This window comes from Exophiala mesophila, assembly GCF_000836275.1.
Source record: "Exophiala mesophila strain CBS 40295 unplaced genomic scaffold supercont1.1, whole genome shotgun sequence".
NCBI classification, from domain to species: domain Eukaryota; kingdom Fungi; phylum Ascomycota; class Eurotiomycetes; order Chaetothyriales; family Herpotrichiellaceae; genus Exophiala; species Exophiala mesophila.
In genome coordinates, this window is record NW_015622504.1 from 649,105 (window position 1) to 668,548 (window position 19,444).

The 19,444-nt window shown below is 50.5% G+C and overlaps 6 protein-coding genes across 6 annotated transcripts; 4 read left to right on the top strand and 2 right to left on the bottom strand.

The window, feature by feature from the left end:
• Nucleotides 1-689: 689 nt before the first annotated feature.
• PV10_00220 (uncharacterized protein) lies at nt 690-2,005 on the top strand. Its single transcript, XM_016364264.1, has 2 exons — nt 690-944; nt 997-2,005. The coding sequence occupies exons 1-2, from the start codon at nt 788-790 to the stop codon at nt 1,779-1,781; spliced, it is 942 nt and encodes a 313-aa protein (XP_016227913.1). The 5' UTR covers nt 690-787; the 3' UTR covers nt 1,782-2,005.
• Nucleotides 2,006-2,152: 147 nt separating this feature from the next.
• On the top strand, nt 2,153-6,023 carry PV10_00221 (uncharacterized protein). The gene is made up of 2 exons (XM_016364265.1): nt 2,153-2,796; nt 2,864-6,023. The coding sequence occupies exons 1-2, from the start codon at nt 2,581-2,583 to the stop codon at nt 4,301-4,303; spliced, it is 1,656 nt and encodes a 551-aa protein (XP_016227914.1). The 5' UTR covers nt 2,153-2,580; the 3' UTR covers nt 4,304-6,023.
• Nucleotides 4,387-6,135, bottom strand: PV10_00222 (uncharacterized protein). The gene has a single exon (XM_016364266.1). The coding sequence runs from the start codon at nt 5,663-5,665 to the stop codon at nt 4,526-4,528; it is 1,140 nt and encodes a 379-aa protein (XP_016227915.1). The 5' UTR covers nt 5,666-6,135; the 3' UTR covers nt 4,387-4,525.
• Nucleotides 6,136-8,327: 2,192 nt separating this feature from the next.
• PV10_00223 (uncharacterized protein) lies at nt 8,328-11,256 on the top strand. Its single transcript, XM_016364267.1, has one exon. It carries the CDS (start codon nt 8,521-8,523, stop codon nt 10,948-10,950), a length of 2,430 nt encoding a protein of 809 aa, XP_016227916.1. The 5' UTR covers nt 8,328-8,520; the 3' UTR covers nt 10,951-11,256.
• A 7-nt stretch (nt 11,257-11,263) lies between these two features.
• Nucleotides 11,264-16,393, top strand: PV10_00224 (uncharacterized protein). The gene is made up of 2 exons (XM_016364268.1): nt 11,264-15,772; nt 15,852-16,393. Exons 1-2 carry the CDS (start codon nt 11,435-11,437, stop codon nt 16,110-16,112), a joined length of 4,599 nt encoding a protein of 1,532 aa, XP_016227917.1. The 5' UTR covers nt 11,264-11,434; the 3' UTR covers nt 16,113-16,393.
• Nucleotides 15,460-18,506, bottom strand: PV10_00225 (uncharacterized protein). Its single transcript, XM_016364269.1, has 3 exons — nt 18,087-18,506; nt 17,373-18,033; nt 15,460-17,296 (listed from the first exon to the last, which is right to left on the bottom strand). Exons 1-3 carry the CDS (start codon nt 18,192-18,194, stop codon nt 16,596-16,598), a joined length of 1,470 nt encoding a protein of 489 aa, XP_016227918.1. The 5' UTR covers nt 18,195-18,506; the 3' UTR covers nt 15,460-16,595.
• Nucleotides 18,507-19,444: the final 938 nt, after the last annotated feature.

Consider the following 19,444-nt stretch of genomic DNA (forward strand, 5'->3'; position numbering starts at 1 on the left):
ATATATGTAATCAACATGTCAGAACTGAAGAGCAACCAAAACCCCGGAGACATCCCCTTCTCGAGCATAACCCTCGGCTAAGGCCTGGATTGATAGTGGGAATGATAAATCCACCTTTCAACCTTAGCACTACAAGGCGATACGAAATGCTAACAAAGCACTGGCACCACTGGCGACCACTGGCTATAGTGTCCGAGACCGTTCAGCTTGGAACGTGGAGCTTGGAGTTTTGCCCCAAAAGGCGGGGTTGTCACGGCCTTTATTCTATGGATTCACTGGAGACCAGCTCGTGTTGGTCAATGACAACGGGTAAGGTGCCCGGTGGAGTTGCAGATCGAATGACTCGATAAATCCGGTGGAAGGCCGTAGTTTCTCTCATTAGCGGCATGGCATGGCATGGCATGGCATGGCAGTAAATACATCAAGTCAGGCTGAGAGAGTTGATCAAGTGTCGGACAAAGAGACGAGGTTAGACTTTCTGATACTTTACTGGCCAAAAAGGGAAGATGAAGTCATCACAAGTCACGAGTCATTCTTGATAACCGAGGCTGCGGGGAAGGATCTCATACTCCTCCGTATTAGTAGCTGCATCTACTACGGTCGACTATGTGCCCAGACACGTACAAACCCGCGTCATTGTTGGCGAAGAAACGCGCACCATGCATACCCTACCACACCATCATCCACTGAAGCAAAGATCTTAACCGACGCAAGGGTGTTAATTCATACAAAGCAATTACCCTTCCCCGAATGGGCTGATGCCCCATATGTTTCGCTCCTAACCACCATGGCTTTCAATTGGCAAGAGTTCAACACCGTTTGGAGGGATGCCAGTGACTTCAGTCTCGAACAGAAGGCCATTGACAACATTGTGAGACATCGCAAGGAGTTTGGAGACGAGTTGTTCTTTGATCGGATATGGAAATCGATAGGATTGACCCAGCGTGAGTCAGATCTTGGATCTGTCCCAAGAGAACCGCAACTGACACTCAACAGCCTCAAAAAAGACCTATCCTCCCAGATCCAACCAAGACCTTCGATCACTATGGACCAAAGTTGTCCAGTCTCCAGCCCCTGATGAGCAGAAACTTGCTCTTCTATACTATATCCTCCTCGACAGTCGGCAGACACTCAAGACGAGTCCAGCAGACACATTTATCCGCAAAACACATCTCCCTCAGAAATACGAACTCCTCATTCTAGGACTATGGGAATTAGATCATGCTCAATTTGCCCGAGCCCTCGAACACCTCACCGACCCTACGTTGACCCTCCCGTTTGCCGACCAAATCCTCGTCGCCCTTTTGAAACACCCCAAATCCGACCCATCATTAGCCACTGCATTCTACATCTGTGTCTCTCCGCCCTTGGAAGACCCCAAAGCCTTGGATGCATACTCCGATCTTTTATCGTCTAAAGACCCCATCCAGGCTGTCTATTTAGCCCGCAGGCAGGACCAAACAAATCACAAGAGACTGTTGGACAAACTCGTGGTCAAGATTCTTCAGGAAAAGACCCCCAATCGTCGAGCAGAGCAGGCCACATTACTAGTGGGAATGGCCTTGACCAAGCAGGAAGAAGAATGGCTAGAGCAATGTCTACTGTCTGGCCCCGCCTCCAAACTTCCTGGTGCGAGCGATACCGTGTTGGTACGCCGGATAGCTACTGGTAAGCTATCCGCAGAGGACGGGGAAGCAATTGGCCGATTAAAGGGTGAGAAGATTGACGGGGTTAATTGGGAGAATGTGCGGCAATCCATTCAGGATGCCGTTCCAACGTGACCATCAGCCTGTGTCAGATAATTAAGTCTACGGCCACATTATGTCTCCATGGTGCTCAATCATAGAATGAGATGTGAGACCGTTGCAAGCATGCAACTCGCAGGACGCCACTGAGCGGTAACTACTGTACTTTAGAGGGATGGCAAAAATATCATTAGGCCATATAACTTTCGAGTGGGCTACTGAAACCTGACTTATTGGACAGAGGTGATAGTATATCAATCTTGTTGGCCTGTCAAAGTCGTCAAGTGACATGTCCCATCGACTAAGCTCCACCAAAACCAAGAAGCCTGCTCAAGTCTGATAAGCAAGGTTGCTCTAATAAAAGCTCTCTGCTTCTCTAAAGAAAGACAAGCAGGGTCAGACAATGTAAGCTCTCGGCCACCCCCCTTTCATCCCCACAATGATCTGGCCCGCCACCTAAAACCCTGTGATTCTCTCCCATTTGGTGCTGGCCGTCTGTCTGTTCGTGAAAAAGCCTCAATTTGTGTCCATGCGAGATCATGTTCAAGAATAGAGTCAGTTCTATATCCACACAAATCCACAAATAGGGTAGAGCGAACTACTTCTCTTGAATCATCGATTAGGCAACTTCACTCTTCGGATTCGCCAGGGCTTGGACAATTTAAACAACTGAGAGTTGAACGAGAGGTAGCACAGAGCCTCCTCCTCAACCCCAGATCCTGATATTTGCGGCCGCCGTTATGGAGAAACAGATTCTCTGCGTTCGGTGACATCTCAAAGGAGCAGATCGCTCCTTCCCTTGAAGACCAAGACCGAAAAAAGGTCAAACCAAAAAATGAAACTTCAATTCCTCTTTGCCTCACTGACGGCGCTGGTTGCTGCTGTCGACCCTGAGGTTGGTCTCGGCTACGCCACATACAGAGGCGTACCTTTGTCCAACGCCATCACCCAATGGCTAGGTATACGATATGCGGCTGCACCGTTGGGTCCTTTGAGGTTTGCTGCTCCACAAGATCCGCCCCCTGTTGACCAAGTGCAACCCGCAGACCAGGTAAGTCGACAGTTCCTTTGCTCCATGCGACATGCTGAAATTGGATGCTGACCACTATGACTACTAGCATGGACCGCTCTGTTTGGCAACCGGAGCTGCCCCAAACAATCCCTCAACTTCAGAGGATTGCCTGTTCCTGAATGTCTATGCCCCGTCGGCTGCGACGAATGACTCAAAACTTCCAGTCTATTTCTTCATTCAGGGAGGTGGTTTCAACAGCCTGTCAAATCCCAACTACAACGGCAGCGGTCTGATCACCGCAGCCGATCATCAAATCGTCGTTGTCACGGTCAATTATCGCGTGGGTCCATACGGCTTCATCGCCAGCAAGGAAATCGTCGATTCCCCATCTGCAACCCTCAACAACGGCCTTCGAGATCAGCGCAAAGCATTAGAATGGGCCCAGAAGCATATCTCTCGGTTCGGCGGAGATCCCAACCATGTGGTACTTGGTGGTGACTCTGCTGGGGCAGCATCAATCGCCATTCATCTGAGCGCCGATGGCGGACAAGACAAAGGCCTGTTCCATGGTGCAGCGGCTGAATCCGTCAGTTTCGGGCCCGTCCTCACGGTAGATCAGAGCCAATATCAATACGATAACATGGTGGAAAGACTGGGATGCCATTCCACCACATCCACCTCTTCCACCACTTTGGCATGTCTCAGATCCAAGACTTCCGCTGAGATGCAGGCCCAGAACCACAACATCCCGTATCCCGGATTAGCCCGCCCGCCACTTTTTATGTGGAATCCCGTCGTGGACGGCGAGCTAATTCAGAACTACACATATTCGGCGTTCGAAGAGGGCAGATTCATCAAGGTGACCGTCATTTTCGGCGACGACACCAACGGCGGAACAGTCTTTGTACCGCGGGGGACCTCGAACTGGGACGAGTCGAGCACATTTCTTCAAGCACAGCTTCCATTCTTGCATCATGAACACCTAGAGCGCATCGCCGAACTATACCCCAACCGAGGCCCTCAATTCCCCAACTCAGGACCCTGGTGGCGACAGGCCAGCAACGCCTACGGCGACATTCGATATATGTGTCCCAACCTCTTCATCTCATCCATGTTTGTTCGTTATGCCGCCGGAGTGGGCATGTGGAACTATAGATTCAACGTCCAGGACCCAGGTCTCGTCGCCGCCGGCCTGGGTGCGCCACATACCATGGAGATCTCTGCTATTTGGGGTCCAGAAAATGTCCGCGGTGGCACGCCGGCTAGCTTCTGGCCAAATCACCCCAATGCTTGGGTCGTGCCTTGGATTCAGGCATATTGGACCAGTTTCATCCGTACTTTAAATCCAAACGTCCACCGGTTGGGGGACTCTCCGGAGTGGAAACCTTTTGTCGATCAAAATGAAAATCCTGAAGCAGCGTCCGAGTCGACTAAACACAGGTTTCTGTTCGAGTCGAGAGAATCGACGGGCATGGAGACTGTCGATCAAGATCTGGCGTCTAGATGTGATTATTTCAAAAGTATTGGTGCCAAAATCCAGCAATAGGACTCGTGAATTTACCCTGGTCCTATCTATTCATGAAGCATGAAAACGCTGTTGTCGACGAAACATTTACACGGTCCATCAGCTATATCAAGAATTTTCTTTGACTAACTCCACAATCGCAATGATAGATGTTAGATGAATACATGAATGTGCGGTTTGACCATGAAGGCCTCCCCTAACAAGGACTGTGGTAACAAGACCCTGTCAAACCAAGACTAACAATCACCAAATCGCCAGGCATCTCAGCTCCAGACTCTCTCTAGCTGGCTCATTCTCAGTTCCCGGAAGATCAACGCTACTATGCAATGTCCCTCCAGCCGCCACCGTCTCTTTATCTCTATCCGAGTCAAAAAGTCCCACCACCAATACCTCCTCTGGCTCCTGTTGAGAAATAAAATACCATTTCTGCCCCTCTGACCAATGTGCCAAGTAACTTTCACTGTCGTGGGTGGATTTATCACCTGGAATCCCGAGGTTAGGATTCTTGATCATTACAGGAACATAGTCGGACTCGCGAAAAGTCCGAGCATCGCCTAATGCTAGTGGATCTCGCTTGACGGGTTTCAACGGCCGCCAAATGGAATATAACGCCCAGCGTGGCCCTGTTTGAGAGGAAGTATATTCTTCTCTGAGGGACTTGCCCTGGGAAAGGAGTTGGTCTTCCGCCTTGATGACATCTTTAGCGAATTCCGCCATGCGAGGATGAAATTTGCGGATATGAGTTCTTGCACCATTGGGAGCATAGTCGAGGTGAACCTTGGGCGCTGGACTCACACCTCCACTGGCAGCGGAGAAGCCGATGAATTGAGGAAAACCCAGTTCCAAGTCTGTCTCTTCTGGTGATGGTTCTCGTTGCTGCGAGATGATTTCAGCGTCCGCTTGACCATCTTGACCATGACCGCCATGTGTGGCCAAAGCATCCTTTTCAGACCAGACGGCGCTGCGGATCAATAGTGATTCTGTAATCACCGTTTTAGCACCGGTGATCTTCTTGACCATATCTTCCGTCTCGGGAACATATATCGATTTCAGAATTGCTGGATCATCCCAACTAGCTCGAGAGTAAGGTGCCGAGTTCAATGTCGTGGGGTGTTTGACTGCCGTGAACCCGTGGGTTGAAAGCTTTGCCGTTCCTTCAGGAGCATGATCACGATTCAATTCATCGATGGTTGGAACGGGACGCATGTCAATCAATGGTTGCATGCGTACATCACCAAACTCGGAGATCTCGGGTAAATGGAAATTATGGGGACTTGGTTGGGGGGTTTTGCCCTCCGGGATGAATCGTAGTTTGCCATAGTATTGTGATGGAGATAATGGTTGGGAAGGGATGACTTCAGTGGCGGTGGTAATGGTGCTCATCTTGTTGGACGGGAGGAAGGGCGAGGCAGTCAGTGATGTGATCACCCAGGGTCGCAGGCACAAACGTGATCTTCAGGAAGAGAGAGTGTTTGGTGAGTGAGAAGTCATCAACATATGGCAAGAGATGTTTGGAGGCTGTTGATAAACGTCGTAAATCAGCCTAACGACCGATGTCGATCCTCTACGTGGGACAAGCATGTACAGTAGTCAAGTCTGCCCAAGCGAGTGTGATAAGCATCTTGGAGCCAACCGACTGGTCCATGTCAATTGGGGAATGGTATGCCCTGACATATTCTTGATATCGACCAGTTGTTTTGTAGCTTGTCAGGGATCTCCGCTGTCGTTGTCTCTATCTGCGTAAATGCCCGGAAAGTGTCACTCTTCCTCAAGTTGATTGGTCAACCTTCAATATTACCTGAAGAGGAAGGTAAGATTAGCTGTTGCATCGTATGGCAGGTAAAGCGAGCATGCGCGACGCTTCGTGTCTCTAAGCTCTGCTCTACAATAGGGTACCGGGAGATGCTATATATGCTCTGCCGTAGTACTCATATGTACGCAGGGGCACCAAAGTCTTGGCATTTCCTCCGTCATGCCTCTCTATCCGTCTTATCACCTACAGCTCACCCAGTTCGATATATTCAGTGCATCGTCAACTCAATACTAAATAATGTCAGGGCAATGACATTGTCGCAAAACGTGGATGCCCTTTCACCTTTAACATTTAGGATGGTCTCATGTTGGACCCTTCGAACTCAACGATGTCTGGCACATGCTATATCAAGGCCGAAATAGCTCTGTTGAGTGTTTGAAACACCAATGCGAAGAGCAGCAAGGTGAAACAAATTCAGGCATGAAGTTACCAGGTTTGTCGATTGAAATAGCCTTTGACGCAAAGACAGCCAGGCAGGTCTTATCTTAACCACGACTTCGGTGACGTGACTTCCTCAGGCCAACGGCAGAAATCGCGCCCTGACCACGTCCCCAAATTTGGGCCTCAGAACAATCTGGTGGCCTGCAATCTTTGGGATTGATGGTCGACAGCCAAAAGCAAAGAGCTGATGCATCAGAATACTCCCACTTGAGACCCTAGGACTGGAAGTATGGTGTGTGAGGGTGAATGGCGTCTCACCTCTTTGCTCTAACCTCACCAGGATCAAACAACGTGAGCCAAAGAGTTAGTGACTTCTGACCGGGCCGAGATGTCGCCTAGCCCAAATTATTTGTGTGTGGATCACGATTGCCGTTCAGATCATGCATCTGTGTGCGATCTCTCGCTCCAACCCGCCATCTCGCATGACACGCCATGTGCCTGAGGGCCCATGTCGACGGAAAGACTCGATGAAAGGGGGTTGGCCAATGAGAACGTCGAATGAGTTAACGGCAAACGCTACTCTATGCAAGGCTACCACCCCCTAACTCAATGGGAGCCTCAAATTCGACCTCGGATAACGAAGAAGACGCTACATTGGGTCTTGATCACCCAATAGTGAGATGCGCTCACACGAATGCATCTTGTATTGACACATGTACAGCCCTACGCCGATCATTACAGCGGCTGTATCATTGATTCTCACCATTATACACTGCTCCCTGCGCTTCATGCATGCCTTGTTTTAAGGTAAGTTTTCAACAGGGGAGTACTCGTCTTCTCACAGATGCATATCGAATGCTTTCATGATGGGTTTGCTGACAAACATCTATGGATTGACAAGCTCTCATCACATGAATCTAGTATCAATGATTACGTGGGGGATCTTGGATATCTAGATACATGTCGAGTCTTTGGGTCTCAGGAAGAACGTGTATTTTTAGAGATGAGATATGACTGCAGTCTTGGTGGTGCCAGCCTTCATGTCATTGGGTGCGCTGCTTGGACACGACTGGTGCACATAACGTCTTGAACGTGCTTTTCAATAGAGTTGCCGAAATACGAATGACTGAGAACGCTCCCGTGTCACCCACGTAATCAAGGTTGACAAACCTACATCTCCACTCAAAACCCCGACAATGCATGTGGGATGCGGTGGATGCCCATTATGGGTGACGCCGAATACCGGTATCGCGACGTGTCGTGCCTGTGCATGAATCTCCAGATGTTGTATTCGGCTACAAGGTTGCAAAGATTGGAAAGATTGGAAAGATTGGAAAGATTGCAAAGATTGGAGAGACAAGCACTGTGGTTGTGAGGCTCGAGCAATAAATTGGCTCACGGTTGAATTTAACTCGAGATTTTGCGATGATCATCAGCTGATTCGGCAGCTGCAGATGGCGCTAATCCCCTTTCAGACTGTCTCAGACCACCCTCGCACGCTCCAGTTGAGTCGGCCCTGGCTCCCTCTCCCACAACCAACACTAGAGCTGTCACAAAATCCACATGCTCTCAGGTCTCCTGATGTTCACACTCAACCCAGTCTGGACCGGACTGGGTGCTTGTACCCTTTGAATGCGCCAATCACCCATGGCCCTGCCGACACAATCCCCACGTAGTTATCAGACTTGTTGTTCTTTGGCCGTATCATATTGCTCTCACAGCCACTCATGTCCCTCATTGGAGGCTGCTGCTTCATCGTGAACTCCAGCTTTTTGTCCTCATCCAAAGCACGTGCGTCATGGTCACCTCAGGCCCTTGCAATGCCTCGTAGATCCTTGCCCGTCCGGCCTCCTTCCAGCCCGGGCATCATGCCCAAATGCTGCGTACATAATCAATTGACAGACTACCATGTCGAGAAAATCCACTTGTCAATTCGTATATAGTTGTCCTCTCATCCTCTCTACCTTCCCTGTCTCTCTTTTCCACGCCTTGAACTTATTTCAAACTTGCCCATAAACCCCTACCACAGTACCTAGGCTCCAACATGGCACCATCTACAGATGTCGAGCCAAAGAGCATCTCGCCTTTTGGCAAAGCTCGCTCAACGGTTGAGGGTCAACCGCTTAGTGCAGAAGAACTCAGATTGACCGATGACTACATGCGAGCTAGCTTGTATCTCTGTCTTGGGATGTTGTATCTACGAGAAAACCCTCTCCTCAAGGAACCTCTCAAAGTCGAACATCTCAAGGCGAGATTGCTCGGTCATTGGGGCTCAGACGCCGGTCAAATCTTTGCCTATATTCACTTCAATCGTCTGATCAAAAAGTACGATATCGACGGCCTCTTCATTTCTGGACCGGGCCACGGTGCCCCTGCAGTCATTTCCCAATCTTATCTCGAAGGTGTCTACAGCGAAGTCTACCCTGACAAGTCAGAGGACGAAGAAGGTCTCCGCAAGTTTTTCAAGCAATTCTCCTTCCCAGGAGGCATCGGCAGCCACGCTACCCCCGAAACCCCGGGCAGTCTTCACGAAGGCGGCGAGCTCGGATACTCGATTTCTCACGCCTTTGGAACCGTCTTTGACAACCCAAATCTCATTGCCCTGACCATTGTTGGAGATGGTGAAGCCGAAACTGGCCCACTCGCAACCTCCTGGCACGGCACAAAGTTCCTCAACCCAATCACGGATGGAGCTGTTCTCCCAGTCCTCCATCTTAACGGCTATAAGATCAACAACCCTACCATTCTTGCTCGTATCAGCCATGACGAGCTGAGATCACTGTTCATCGGCTACGGCTGGACCCCTTATTTTGTCGAAGGAAGTGATCCCGAGACCATGCATCAGGCGTTCGCGGCCACTTTGGAGAAGGCCGTGTTGGACATTCGCGGCTATCAGAAAAAGGCCCGCGACTCCGGCAAGGCATTCCGGCCGCTGTGGCCTATGATCGTCCTCCGAAGTCCTAAAGGTTGGACTGGTCCACGTACGGTTGATGGCCACTACTTAGAGGGCTTCTGGAGGTCGCATCAAGTCCCAATCGCCGATGTGGCAACAAACCCCGATCATCTCAAAGTGCTGGAAGACTGGATGAAGAGCTATACCCCCGAAAAGTACTTTGGAGAAGATGGCAAATTGATTCCAGAATTGAAAGCACTTGTCCCCTCGGGCAACAAGAGACTCAGTGCAGCACCTGTCGCCAATGGCGGCCTGATCAAGAAGCCGCTGCAGCTCCCCGACTTCCGTGATTATGCCATGGATGTCAAGAAAGGAGGTGTCACCGAAGGACCTAGCATGTCTAACATGGCTATCTATCTGCGTGATGTCATTGAGAAAAACCCCACCAACTTCCGCCTATTCGGCCCTGACGAAACTGAATCTAACAAGCTGGGCGAGGTCTACAAGGCCGGCAAAAAAGTGTGGCTGGGCGAGCATTTCGAAGAGGATGCCGACGGTGGTAACCTTGCCTTTGAAGGCCGTGTGATGGAGATGTTGAGTGAACATACCGTCGAAGGCTGGCTGGAAGGCTACATCTTGTCCGGAAGACACGGTCTGCTCAACAGTTACGAGCCCTTCATTCACGTCATCGATTCCATGGTCAACCAACACTGCAAATGGATCGAGAAGGCCTTGGAGGTGGAATGGCGGGCCAAGATCGCATCACTCAATATCCTCCTCACAGCGCTGGTCTGGAGACAAGATCACAACGGATTCACTCATCAGGATCCTGGATTCCTCGACGTTATCGCCAACAAGTCACCCGATGTTGTCCGTATCTATCTTCCACCCGATGCCAACACCCTTCTCTCCGTCACCGATCATTGCTTGCGCAGTAGCAACTATGTCAATGTCATTGTTGCAGATAAACAGAACCATCTGCAATATTTGGACAAAGAAGCTGCCATTGAGCACTGCACCAAGGGCCTGGGTATCTGGGACTGGGCATCTAATGACCAAGGCTTCGAACCTGATGTTGTCATGGCTTCGTGCGGTGATGTATCAACCATGGAAGCCCTCGCCGCAACCGCCCTTCTTCGCCAATACGTACCAGACATCAAAGTCCGCTTTGTCAACGTTGTCGACCTATTCAAACTGATCCCTCATGGAGAGCATCCTCATGGCACGACTGACCGCGAATTCAGCGCTATCTTCACAGATGACAAGCCCGTCATCTTCAACTTCCATTCATACCCATGGCTGGTTCACCGTCTCACCTACAAGAGAAAGGGCCAACACAACATCCATGTTCGCGGCTACAAAGAAAAGGGAAACATCGACACTCCCATCGAACTGGCCATCAGAAATCAAACAGATAGATTCAGCTTGGCCATGGATGCTTTAGACCGAATTCCAGGGCTCGGAAACAAGGGCGCCAGTGCACGCGAAAAGCTATTGAACGAACAAATCAAGACCAAGAACGATGCATTCGAGGTGGGAATAGACCCCAAGGGTTTGAGGGAATGGATCTGGCCGCTCTAGATGCTGTTTGTATGGCCCACGACAGGCCCTCGGGCGTACAGCAGGTGAAAATGGAGATAGCCTTGGTAGCTAGGGGGTGCATGGGTGGAAGCAGTGATAGGCTATAGCATATCCGTCATTGGCCTTTTGTCTTAGTTAACGAACAAGGTTTTGGTTTATAAGCAGGCTGTTCATGCTTTTCAAGATTCAGCTGTAACAGGAATGTGATTACTGTTGCTTCTGCAGATCGGTCGACCATTGCATGCATGTCTCTACCAGGTATCATTAGGATTAGAGCCCTTGTTCAGAAGGCTTCTCACGTGTGTATCAAAGCGCGCTGCACTTTGGATCCTTTTGAGCCACCGTAGCAATTTGCCCCACTTGCCGCTGCACCTTCTTGGCGGCTCCTTCCCTTTTCGTCAATGTCAACAACCACTTCGCCTTTCAACGTTTCTCAACAATCAGTTGGTGACAACCCAATCATCCCTTCCACACAGCTAGCATTATGTCTGCAGAGTCGCCAATCCGGCCGTCGCGCCGTGCGACGCGTCGTCCCGTGGTTGTTGATGAATCCGACGACGAATTAAGCCTAATCCACGAGGACAAAGATGAAGAATTCACACCTGCCCCCAGACGAAGCAGCCCACGAAAGTCGACGAGACGGCAAACAATGGCCAGCGAGAGAGCCTCCCCAGAGAAATCCACGCGGGCTCGGAGAACAAAGACCGGGGATAACCTTGAGCAGTCACAAATATTCGATCCTCAAGACGCTAATCCTCCGAGCGAACCTGCGTCTCCTTCGAAGAGAGCCTCGCCACGCAAACGCCAAAGCACAGCACCTAGAAAAACTAGGAGATCATCAGTCGCGCCATCCGAAACACCTCACATGTATGAGCAGGAGAATGATCTGGGCCCTAGTGAACCCGCCTCCCCAACCAAAAGTCCATCTCCACGAAAGCGGCAGAGTAGCGTTCCCAGGAAAGGCCGCCGGTCGTCAGCCGTTCCACCAGTTCCTCCGTTGCCTACTACAGCACCGTCGATATCTCCCCAAATGTCAACTCAGCCTGCGAGCGCGCCGCTGCAAGATATTACCGACAAAGCACTCAACGCTCAGCAGCCGCAAGTCGTGGTACAGGAACATGATTCGCGTCCAATGGAGCTGGAAAAACCTATGGACATTGTTATCCGCGCACGCTCGCAAGGTTTGCACCAGGTTGAAGAGATTACGGCTCCCCCTTCCAGAATGGTCATTCGACAGCTGGTCATGACCAATTTCAAAAGTTACGCAGGCCGCCAGGTTGTCGGGCCCTTTCATACATCATTCACAGCAGTCGTTGGTCCCAATGGCTCGGGCAAGTCAAATGTCATTGACTCACTTCTTTTCGTGTTCGGATTTCGAGCAAGCAAAATGAGACAGGGCAAGATCTCGGCGCTGATCCACAACTCCGCTCAATATTCAGACCTGGATTTTTGCGAGGTGGAAGTCCATTTTCAACAAGTCATCGACCTTCCGGGAGGAAAGCACGAGGTCATCCCAGATTCACAGCTCATTGTATCCCGAAAAGCGTTCAAAAACAACTCCAGCAGTTACTACCTAAACGGGAAAACCACCAACTTCACCACGGTCACCACCCTTCTCAAGGATAAGGGAATAGACTTGGACCACAAACGTTTCCTCATTTTGCAAGGTGAAGTCGAATCTATCGCTCAAATGAAACCGAAAGCAGCTGGTGAGCACGATGACGGTCTGCTTGAATATTTAGAGGACATCATTGGCACATCAAAGTACAAGACACCGATTGAGGAAGCTGCTGTCGAGTTGGAAAGCCTCAACGAGATCTGCATCGAGAAGCAGGGCCGCGTCCAGCATGTGGAGAAAGAAAAGAATGGGTTGGAAGACAAGAAGAACAAAGCATTAGCCTTTATCCGGGACGAGAACGAACTCGCCGAGAAACAGTCCGCTCTCTACCAGATCTACATTGCAGAGTGTGAAGACAATACAAAGGTCACCGAGGAAGCCATCCAGCAGATTCAGGAGCAACTGAATGCTGAACTTGAGAAGCATGCTGGCAGTGAAGACACGATCAAAGAGCTTGAGAAAGCTTACACCAAAGCCGTAAAGCAGTATGAGCGCATCGAGAAGCAGGCGCAAGAACTCACCAAAGAACTCGCAAAATATGACAAGGACAACGTCAAGTTCGAGGAAAAGCGCAAGCACATTCTTGGCAAGCAGAAAAAGGCAGAAAAGACCGCAACAACCAGCAGATTAGCTGCCTCAGAAGCTCGCAGCCTTGTTGAAAAGCATGTTGATGACATCGAGCGCAAGGGTCGCGAGTTGGTCGACCTCGAGCAAGAAATGCAGCGTGAGGAACAGCAACTGGCGGTGATTCGCGATGACCTCAAAGGCAAGACCCAGGGATTGTCCGAACAGATTGCAGTGAAGCAAAAGTCGCTAGAGCCTTGGAATGAGAAGATCAATCAGAAACAGTCGGCAATCGCCGTGACCCAGTCTGAGTTAGACATCCTCAAGGAAAAGGCAAACAGTGGCCAGAAAGCCATCGACCAGGCAACTGAAAAGATCGAACAGATCGAGGCCACAAAGGAAGAGAAACTCGGGGAAATTGAACAGCGAAAGCACGAACAGAAACGGTTGGACAAGGATGTTAGAAAAATTCAAGACGCACTTCAAAAGCTTGCCGCCAGTGAGCCCGAGGTGCGCTCTCAGATTTCCACCGCGCGACAAAAGGCCGAAGAAGCGCGAGCGAGCCTTGCCTCGAGCCAGAATCAAGGCAATGTCCTCAAAGGCTTGCTACGACTGAAAGACTCCGGCCGAGTTGACGGTTTCCATGGTCGACTCGGTAACCTAGGCACCATCGACGAAAAATTTGATGTCGCAATATCAACAGCATGCCCCTCTCTCGAAAACATGGTCGTTGACAACGTCGACGTTGGTCAGCAATGTATCGAGTATTTACGCAAAAACAATCTTGGAAGAGCAAATTTCATCTTGCTCGACAAACTGGCGAATCGAGACCTTTCTCCTATTCAAACCCCGGAGAACGTTCCACGTTTGTTTGACCTGATCCGGCCCAAGGACCCACGGTTTGCTCCGGCGTTCTACAGCGTGATGCAAAATACTCTCGTTGCAAAGGATTTGGAACAGGCGAATCGAATTGCATACGGAGCTAGAAGATGGAGGGTGGTGACGCTCGACGGCCAATTGATCGATGTGTCCGGGACTATGAGTGGTGGCGGCACACGTGTCGCCCGAGGAGCAATGTCCTCAAAATTAGTCTCTGACACGACGAAAGAACAAGTCCAGAAACTTGAGGCAGAGCGTGACCAGTTGGAGAAGCAGTTCGACGTCTTCCAAGGAAGGCAGCGCGAACTTGAGTCCAGCCTTGAGGAAAAGCAAGCAGAGATCCCGCGCATCGAGACAGCCATCCAGAAGATCGGCCTCGAGGTTGAAAACTGCTCCAAAAATCTTGTCGATGCGGAAAAGCGCCTCCAAGATCTGGTCGCTGAGCTTGCTAACACTTCGGCCGACGACACACTCATTAAGAAGCTAGAAAACACCATTGCTAAGCTCAATGAGGAGCTGCGCAAGCTGCATTCCGAGACAGCTAGTGTGGAGGCCGAGATTCAGGCTTTGCAAGACAAGATAATGGAAGTTGGTGGTATACAACTCCGAAGTCAGAAGGCCCGCGTCGATGGTCTCAAGGAAAGAATAGATCTGTTGAATGAGGATGTTTCCACCGCCGAGGTTGCGAAGACCAAGAACGAGAAGCTGATCGTCAAGCACGAAAAGGCAAAGCTCGAAGCCGACAAGGAGCTGGCAACGCTAGCCAAGGACTCTGAGAAGCTAGACGGCGATCTACAATCCCACCAGGCCAGCGCGGCTGAGGTGAGGTCAAAGGCTGAGCAGGCGCAGGAGGAGCAAGCAGGCCAGAAAGAAGAAGTTTCAGCATTGAAGAAAGAGCTCGACTCACAAACCTCAGATTTGAATTCAACGAGAGCACATGAGATCGAGATGCGTAATAAGCTGGAGGAAAACCAAAAGATGCTAGCGGACAACAACAAAAAGAGCAGGTATTGGTCAGAAAAGTTGTCCAAATTGACATTACACGACATTGCCGACCTTGATGGTGGGGCTCCTCCGGCAGAACAATCGGAAGAGTCCGAGCAAAAGCCCGGGAACGAAGAGATGCCAGACGCGCCTCCAGAAGATGACCCAGACGCCATGGACGTTGACGAAGTCGAGCAAGACGAGGAGCAGCCTGCAAAGGAAGAGGAGCAGACCCAAAGCGGTCGGCGACAATTGCAAATATTCAGTCGGGATGAGCTCCTGGACAAGTCAAAAGACCACCTGGTGGCATCAATTGCCGCGCTCGAAGACAAAGTATCTAATGCCTCTAGCATAGATCTTTCAGTGATCGCTGAATATCGCCGTCGATGCGACGAAGTTGCCTCACGAACAACAGATCTCAAGAGCGCAGTCAGGACAAGAGACACGGCCAAAACCCGACTGACGGACCTTCGCAACCTCCGCCTGACTCAGTTCATGACGGGTTTCACAACGATTTCTTCTCATTTGAAGTCAATGTATCAACTCATCACGCTTGGTGGTAATGCAGAGCTGGAGTTGGTTGACAGTCTCGATCCATTCTCTGAAGGCATCTTGTTCAGTGTAATGCCTCCCAAGAAGAGTTGGAAGAACATTGGCAATCTGTCCGGCGGTGAAAAGACCTTGAGTTCTCTTGCCCTGGTGTTTGCTCTACATGTGTATCGTCCCACGCCTCTGTACGTCATGGATGAAATCGACGCAGCTCTGGACTTCAGAAATGTAAGTGAACCCTTGTTTTGACACTAACTCCAAAATTAATGCCGAGATTGTCATGCTGACTTAATGCTCTCGAATTTAGGTATCAATTGTTGCCGGTTACATCAAGGAACGTACGAAGAACGCGCAATTCATTGTCATCAGTCTGCGGAACAATATGTTTGAACTTGCGGAACGTCTCGTCGGCATCTACAAGGTTAGTCACATGACCAAGAGTGTGACGGTCGAGAATCGTGATTACTTGGCCATGGGGAGACAAGCTCAAGCCCAGGCTGAAGCGCAAGCTCGAGCAAGGGCATTGGCTCCACCGACAAATCCTCCACCACCACAGTCACCCCAATAGTGTCAGAATGAGACGTTCGAGTCCGTGAGCCTGAGATACCGGAATTGAGTGGCAGAACGATGTATATGATGTCATGTGACGTTTATGAAGCATGAAACGACGGCGTCGAATGGTTTTTGCGATTTGTCTTTGCTTTGGTTTGGCATAGTGCCATGGCTCTGCACATATAGTGCGCTGGAGTGTGCGACAAGATTCTTGCACATAGACTCATTGCAATGTGTTTGCCACGCGAGGTCCATAGTTTTGGTTTAGCTGTAAACATAGCTGGCTTCAACATTATATTCGCTTTCATCCAGGATAATATCTTAGTGAACGCTGGATAGCGTTGCAAAGGACGTGACATCGAAAACTCCAGGAACAATCCACAGTGCGTGCCATTGTTCACCAGGCTTGACAGAGGCCGACGTTGGCATGCTTTTTAGCATAGAACAAATGCCCTGCTGATTAGGCGAGCCACCAATTGTGGCAAATAGATGGGAGACATTAATCCTCCCTGCGTGGGTGCCTACCCCAGACTTCATCGACGTCCTTCTTGCCTTTGGTCTCGGGAACATACCAGCCAACAAAGACAAAGGATACCGCGGCGATGGCGGCAAATACAAAGTAGACGGTGCCCTTGCCGAGTTTTTGATTGACAAGTGGGAAGAACTGAGCGACGATGAAGGTTGCAATCCAATTGGCGGCGAGAGCCCATGATTGGGTAGCGCCGACAGCTTCGGGCCCGACGAGCTCGGAAGCGAGGATAAAGGGGATTGGGCCTAGGGCAAAGGCGAAGCTGGCAACGAACAAAAGTACGGCAATGGCAGACAGCAGGGGCAGAGCAGCGCGAATGCCAATGGCCAAAAGGACGCTGGAAATGCTCATGCCGGCGATGCTGGTGAGAAGTACAGGCTTTCGACCCAGTGTGTCGGCCAATGGGGCGAATCCCGTAGTAGCGATGATGTTGAGAAGCGAGACGAGGATGTTCAACAGGGCCGAGTTGGATTTCAGGAGGTCTGCTAGTAGAGAGACTCCGTACATGACGATGCTGTTAATGCCACAGAGTTGTTGAGCAATCATGACGACAACGACAGCCAGGATTGCACGGTTATGGTCGGGAGAGCGCAAGACTCCAATGATGCCGACAGAGGAGGGTTGGGCAGAGGGGGGGTTGTCCGGAGAGGAGAGAAGAGTTTGCTGCTCTTCTGTTTAGGAGGTAAAATGAACAAGAGTTAGTGACGATTGAACGGCAATGAAGGGCATGGGTGCTATTATACTGACCATCATGGTCTTCAGCCTCCCAGCCGGCGATTTCCTCTTCGATGTTGGCTTGGGCACCACGGATCTTCCTCAGGTCCAACTTTGCCTTGCTTGTGTGTCCGTTCTCAGCGTTCCACTTTGGACTATCGACGGCGGCGGCGAGCCCGACCGCCTGGAGCAAGCCAATTAAGCCGGCGACGGCAAGAATGATGCGCCATAATGAGCCCCGACTGAGGAAGTAGCCCAAGACTTGAGTAATGAGAATGCCTATATTGGTCATGATCTGGGTAAAAGCGCCGAAAAAGCCTTTCTCCCTAGGCGGTGCGATCTCGGAGATGTAAATGGGGACGACAACGACAGCAGTACCAGCACCGAGACCGGAGACAAAGCGACCTATGGACAGAACAAGTATATTGGGAGAAAGTGCCTCGGCGACAGGACCCAACATCAGGAAAGCGGTGTTGTAACGCATGACGAGCAATCGGCCGTATCGAGCTGACAGAGACCCAGAGGCCAAGGCGCCGACGAGTCCACCGAGGGTAAAGATGGAGGACACAAGCCCTAACTGGGTTGCATTCATTGGAATGCATTGTGGGAGGGAGGATGAAGTAATAGGAAAGTCTGTTGTGTCAAGTGACTTTCTCACGCAGGTGATGACATCTTGAGGGGCGTTGAGCTCGGCCTATGGGGGAATTGGTATAATTCAGTTTGCGGGTCAACGACAGTATGACTTACCAGGTGATAGCCGAAGAGCAAGGGACCAAGAGTGGCAGTCAGAAGTAAGTAGATGAAGAAAGGAGTAAGTTGCTGAGACCAAGACTGGAATTTGGTGATGATGGACATTGTCGGTGCAGTTTGCTTCTGGTAAGGAAAGGACAATTTCTACTTTTTGTAAGATAGAAGGAACATGCGGCTGCCTAGTCTGGCCTGAAGACGAGGAAGTTGCGACCAAAGCTGGCAGGAAGGAGATGTTCGACACAGGAAGGCACGGATGACAACGCGGTGTTGGAAGGGGAAGGGGCCGTCCGGCTTTCCAATAATGTCACGTGGTGAATCCAAATTGATGGATTTGGGTTGTTGAGTTCTCGCCAATCTGCCTTGATAAGATCGGAAGATTGAATGGCACCAGGAAAGTCGGATGGCAATGAAGTGAGGTCTGCAGCACTGGTGGAATGTTTGTCACTCGGTCTGGCTGATCTGATGGTGGTCGTGATTCCAAGCATCTGAGCACAGCGCGCTAGTAAGTAGTACCTTGGTAGGGGATGGTGTCACCTGGAGGCTGGGGTCACGGTGTTGGCACCTGCCACCAGCAGCCTAGGCACGTGCTAGGCTCCTCTTGGTCTCCTCATCTCCTCTTCCGCATTTACATCTACATACGGGATACACATATCCGCATCACTCACGGCTCCTATAGTGGGAGCGGAGAGACTGATCTTGGAATAATGGTCAACTTCCTCACCTAAGGCCCAAGCCAGATGGGGACCATTCGGCATCAGAGTCCACCGGCAGCTGATGAGCGACAATCGCTTCGAAGATAAACATGTTATTGTCACAGATTTCAAAGCCAGGGATCTCGGATTGCAGTCTATGTATGTATGCTTTCCACATCGGTCGATCTTACTGTGAAACAATCTGAGTGAGAATCAGGCGTGATGGCTCAACCAGCAAATGAGTGTCACGTGACCAGAAGAGTTTACTTGTACCGATTATGGAAGTCAGCACACCAAGCGAGCAGTAGTCATCGCGTCCTCACCTGCTAGGAAGATGCATGAGAGTTCGGCTCACTTGTCGCTCGGAGGCCTCGGGCTCCGACGCTGGGAATCAAGTGTGCGACGTGCTCCGTATGCGTATATTTTAGCCGCATAACACGTAGAGCACAATTTCCGTGAGAAGCCCGACTATTCATTCTATTCTAGCCGAGGTTGGTTGCTCGATGTGATCCCAGAATAATGTCAGACGGTGACGGATGGAATACATATTCTCGTGACCCGAGGTTGTACGACATACGAGTGCATGGATGGACGTAGGATCGTTTTGCTTCTCCGCCATAAAATCGGAAAATCCTTCAGCCTTTCCTGGTCAGCTGATCAGCC

Excerpts from the sequence above, each read along its gene's own strand:
- PV10_00222 (XM_016364266.1), bottom strand. The coding sequence starts at position 5,665 with ATGAGCACCATTACCACCGCCACTGAAGTCATCCCTTCCCAACCATTA.
- PV10_00224 (XM_016364268.1), top strand. The coding sequence starts at position 11,435 with ATGTCTGCAGAGTCGCCAATCCGGCCGTCGCGCCGTGCGACGCGTCGT. Across the intron at positions 15,773-15,851 it reads CAGCTCTGGACTTCAGAAAT|GTATCAATTGTTGCCGGTTA; the intron begins GTAAGTGAACCC and ends TCTCGAATTTAG.
- PV10_00223 (XM_016364267.1), top strand. The coding sequence starts at position 8,521 with ATGGCACCATCTACAGATGTCGAGCCAAAGAGCATCTCGCCTTTTGGC.
- PV10_00225 (XM_016364269.1), bottom strand. The coding sequence starts at position 18,194 with ATGTCCATCATCACCAAATTCCAGTCTTGGTCTCAGCAACTTACTCCT. Across the intron at positions 18,034-18,086 it reads TGCTCTTCGGCTATCACCTG|GCCGAGCTCAACGCCCCTCA; the intron begins GTAAGTCATACT and ends ATTCCCCCATAG. Across the intron at positions 17,297-17,372 it reads GGAGGCTGAAGACCATGATG|AAGAGCAGCAAACTCTTCTC; the intron begins GTCAGTATAATA and ends CCTCCTAAACAG.
- PV10_00221 (XM_016364265.1), top strand. The coding sequence starts at position 2,581 with ATGAAACTTCAATTCCTCTTTGCCTCACTGACGGCGCTGGTTGCTGCT. Across the intron at positions 2,797-2,863 it reads AAGTGCAACCCGCAGACCAG|CATGGACCGCTCTGTTTGGC; the intron begins GTAAGTCGACAG and ends TATGACTACTAG.
- PV10_00220 (XM_016364264.1), top strand. The coding sequence starts at position 788 with ATGGCTTTCAATTGGCAAGAGTTCAACACCGTTTGGAGGGATGCCAGT. Across the intron at positions 945-996 it reads ATCGATAGGATTGACCCAGC|CCTCAAAAAAGACCTATCCT; the intron begins GTGAGTCAGATC and ends GACACTCAACAG.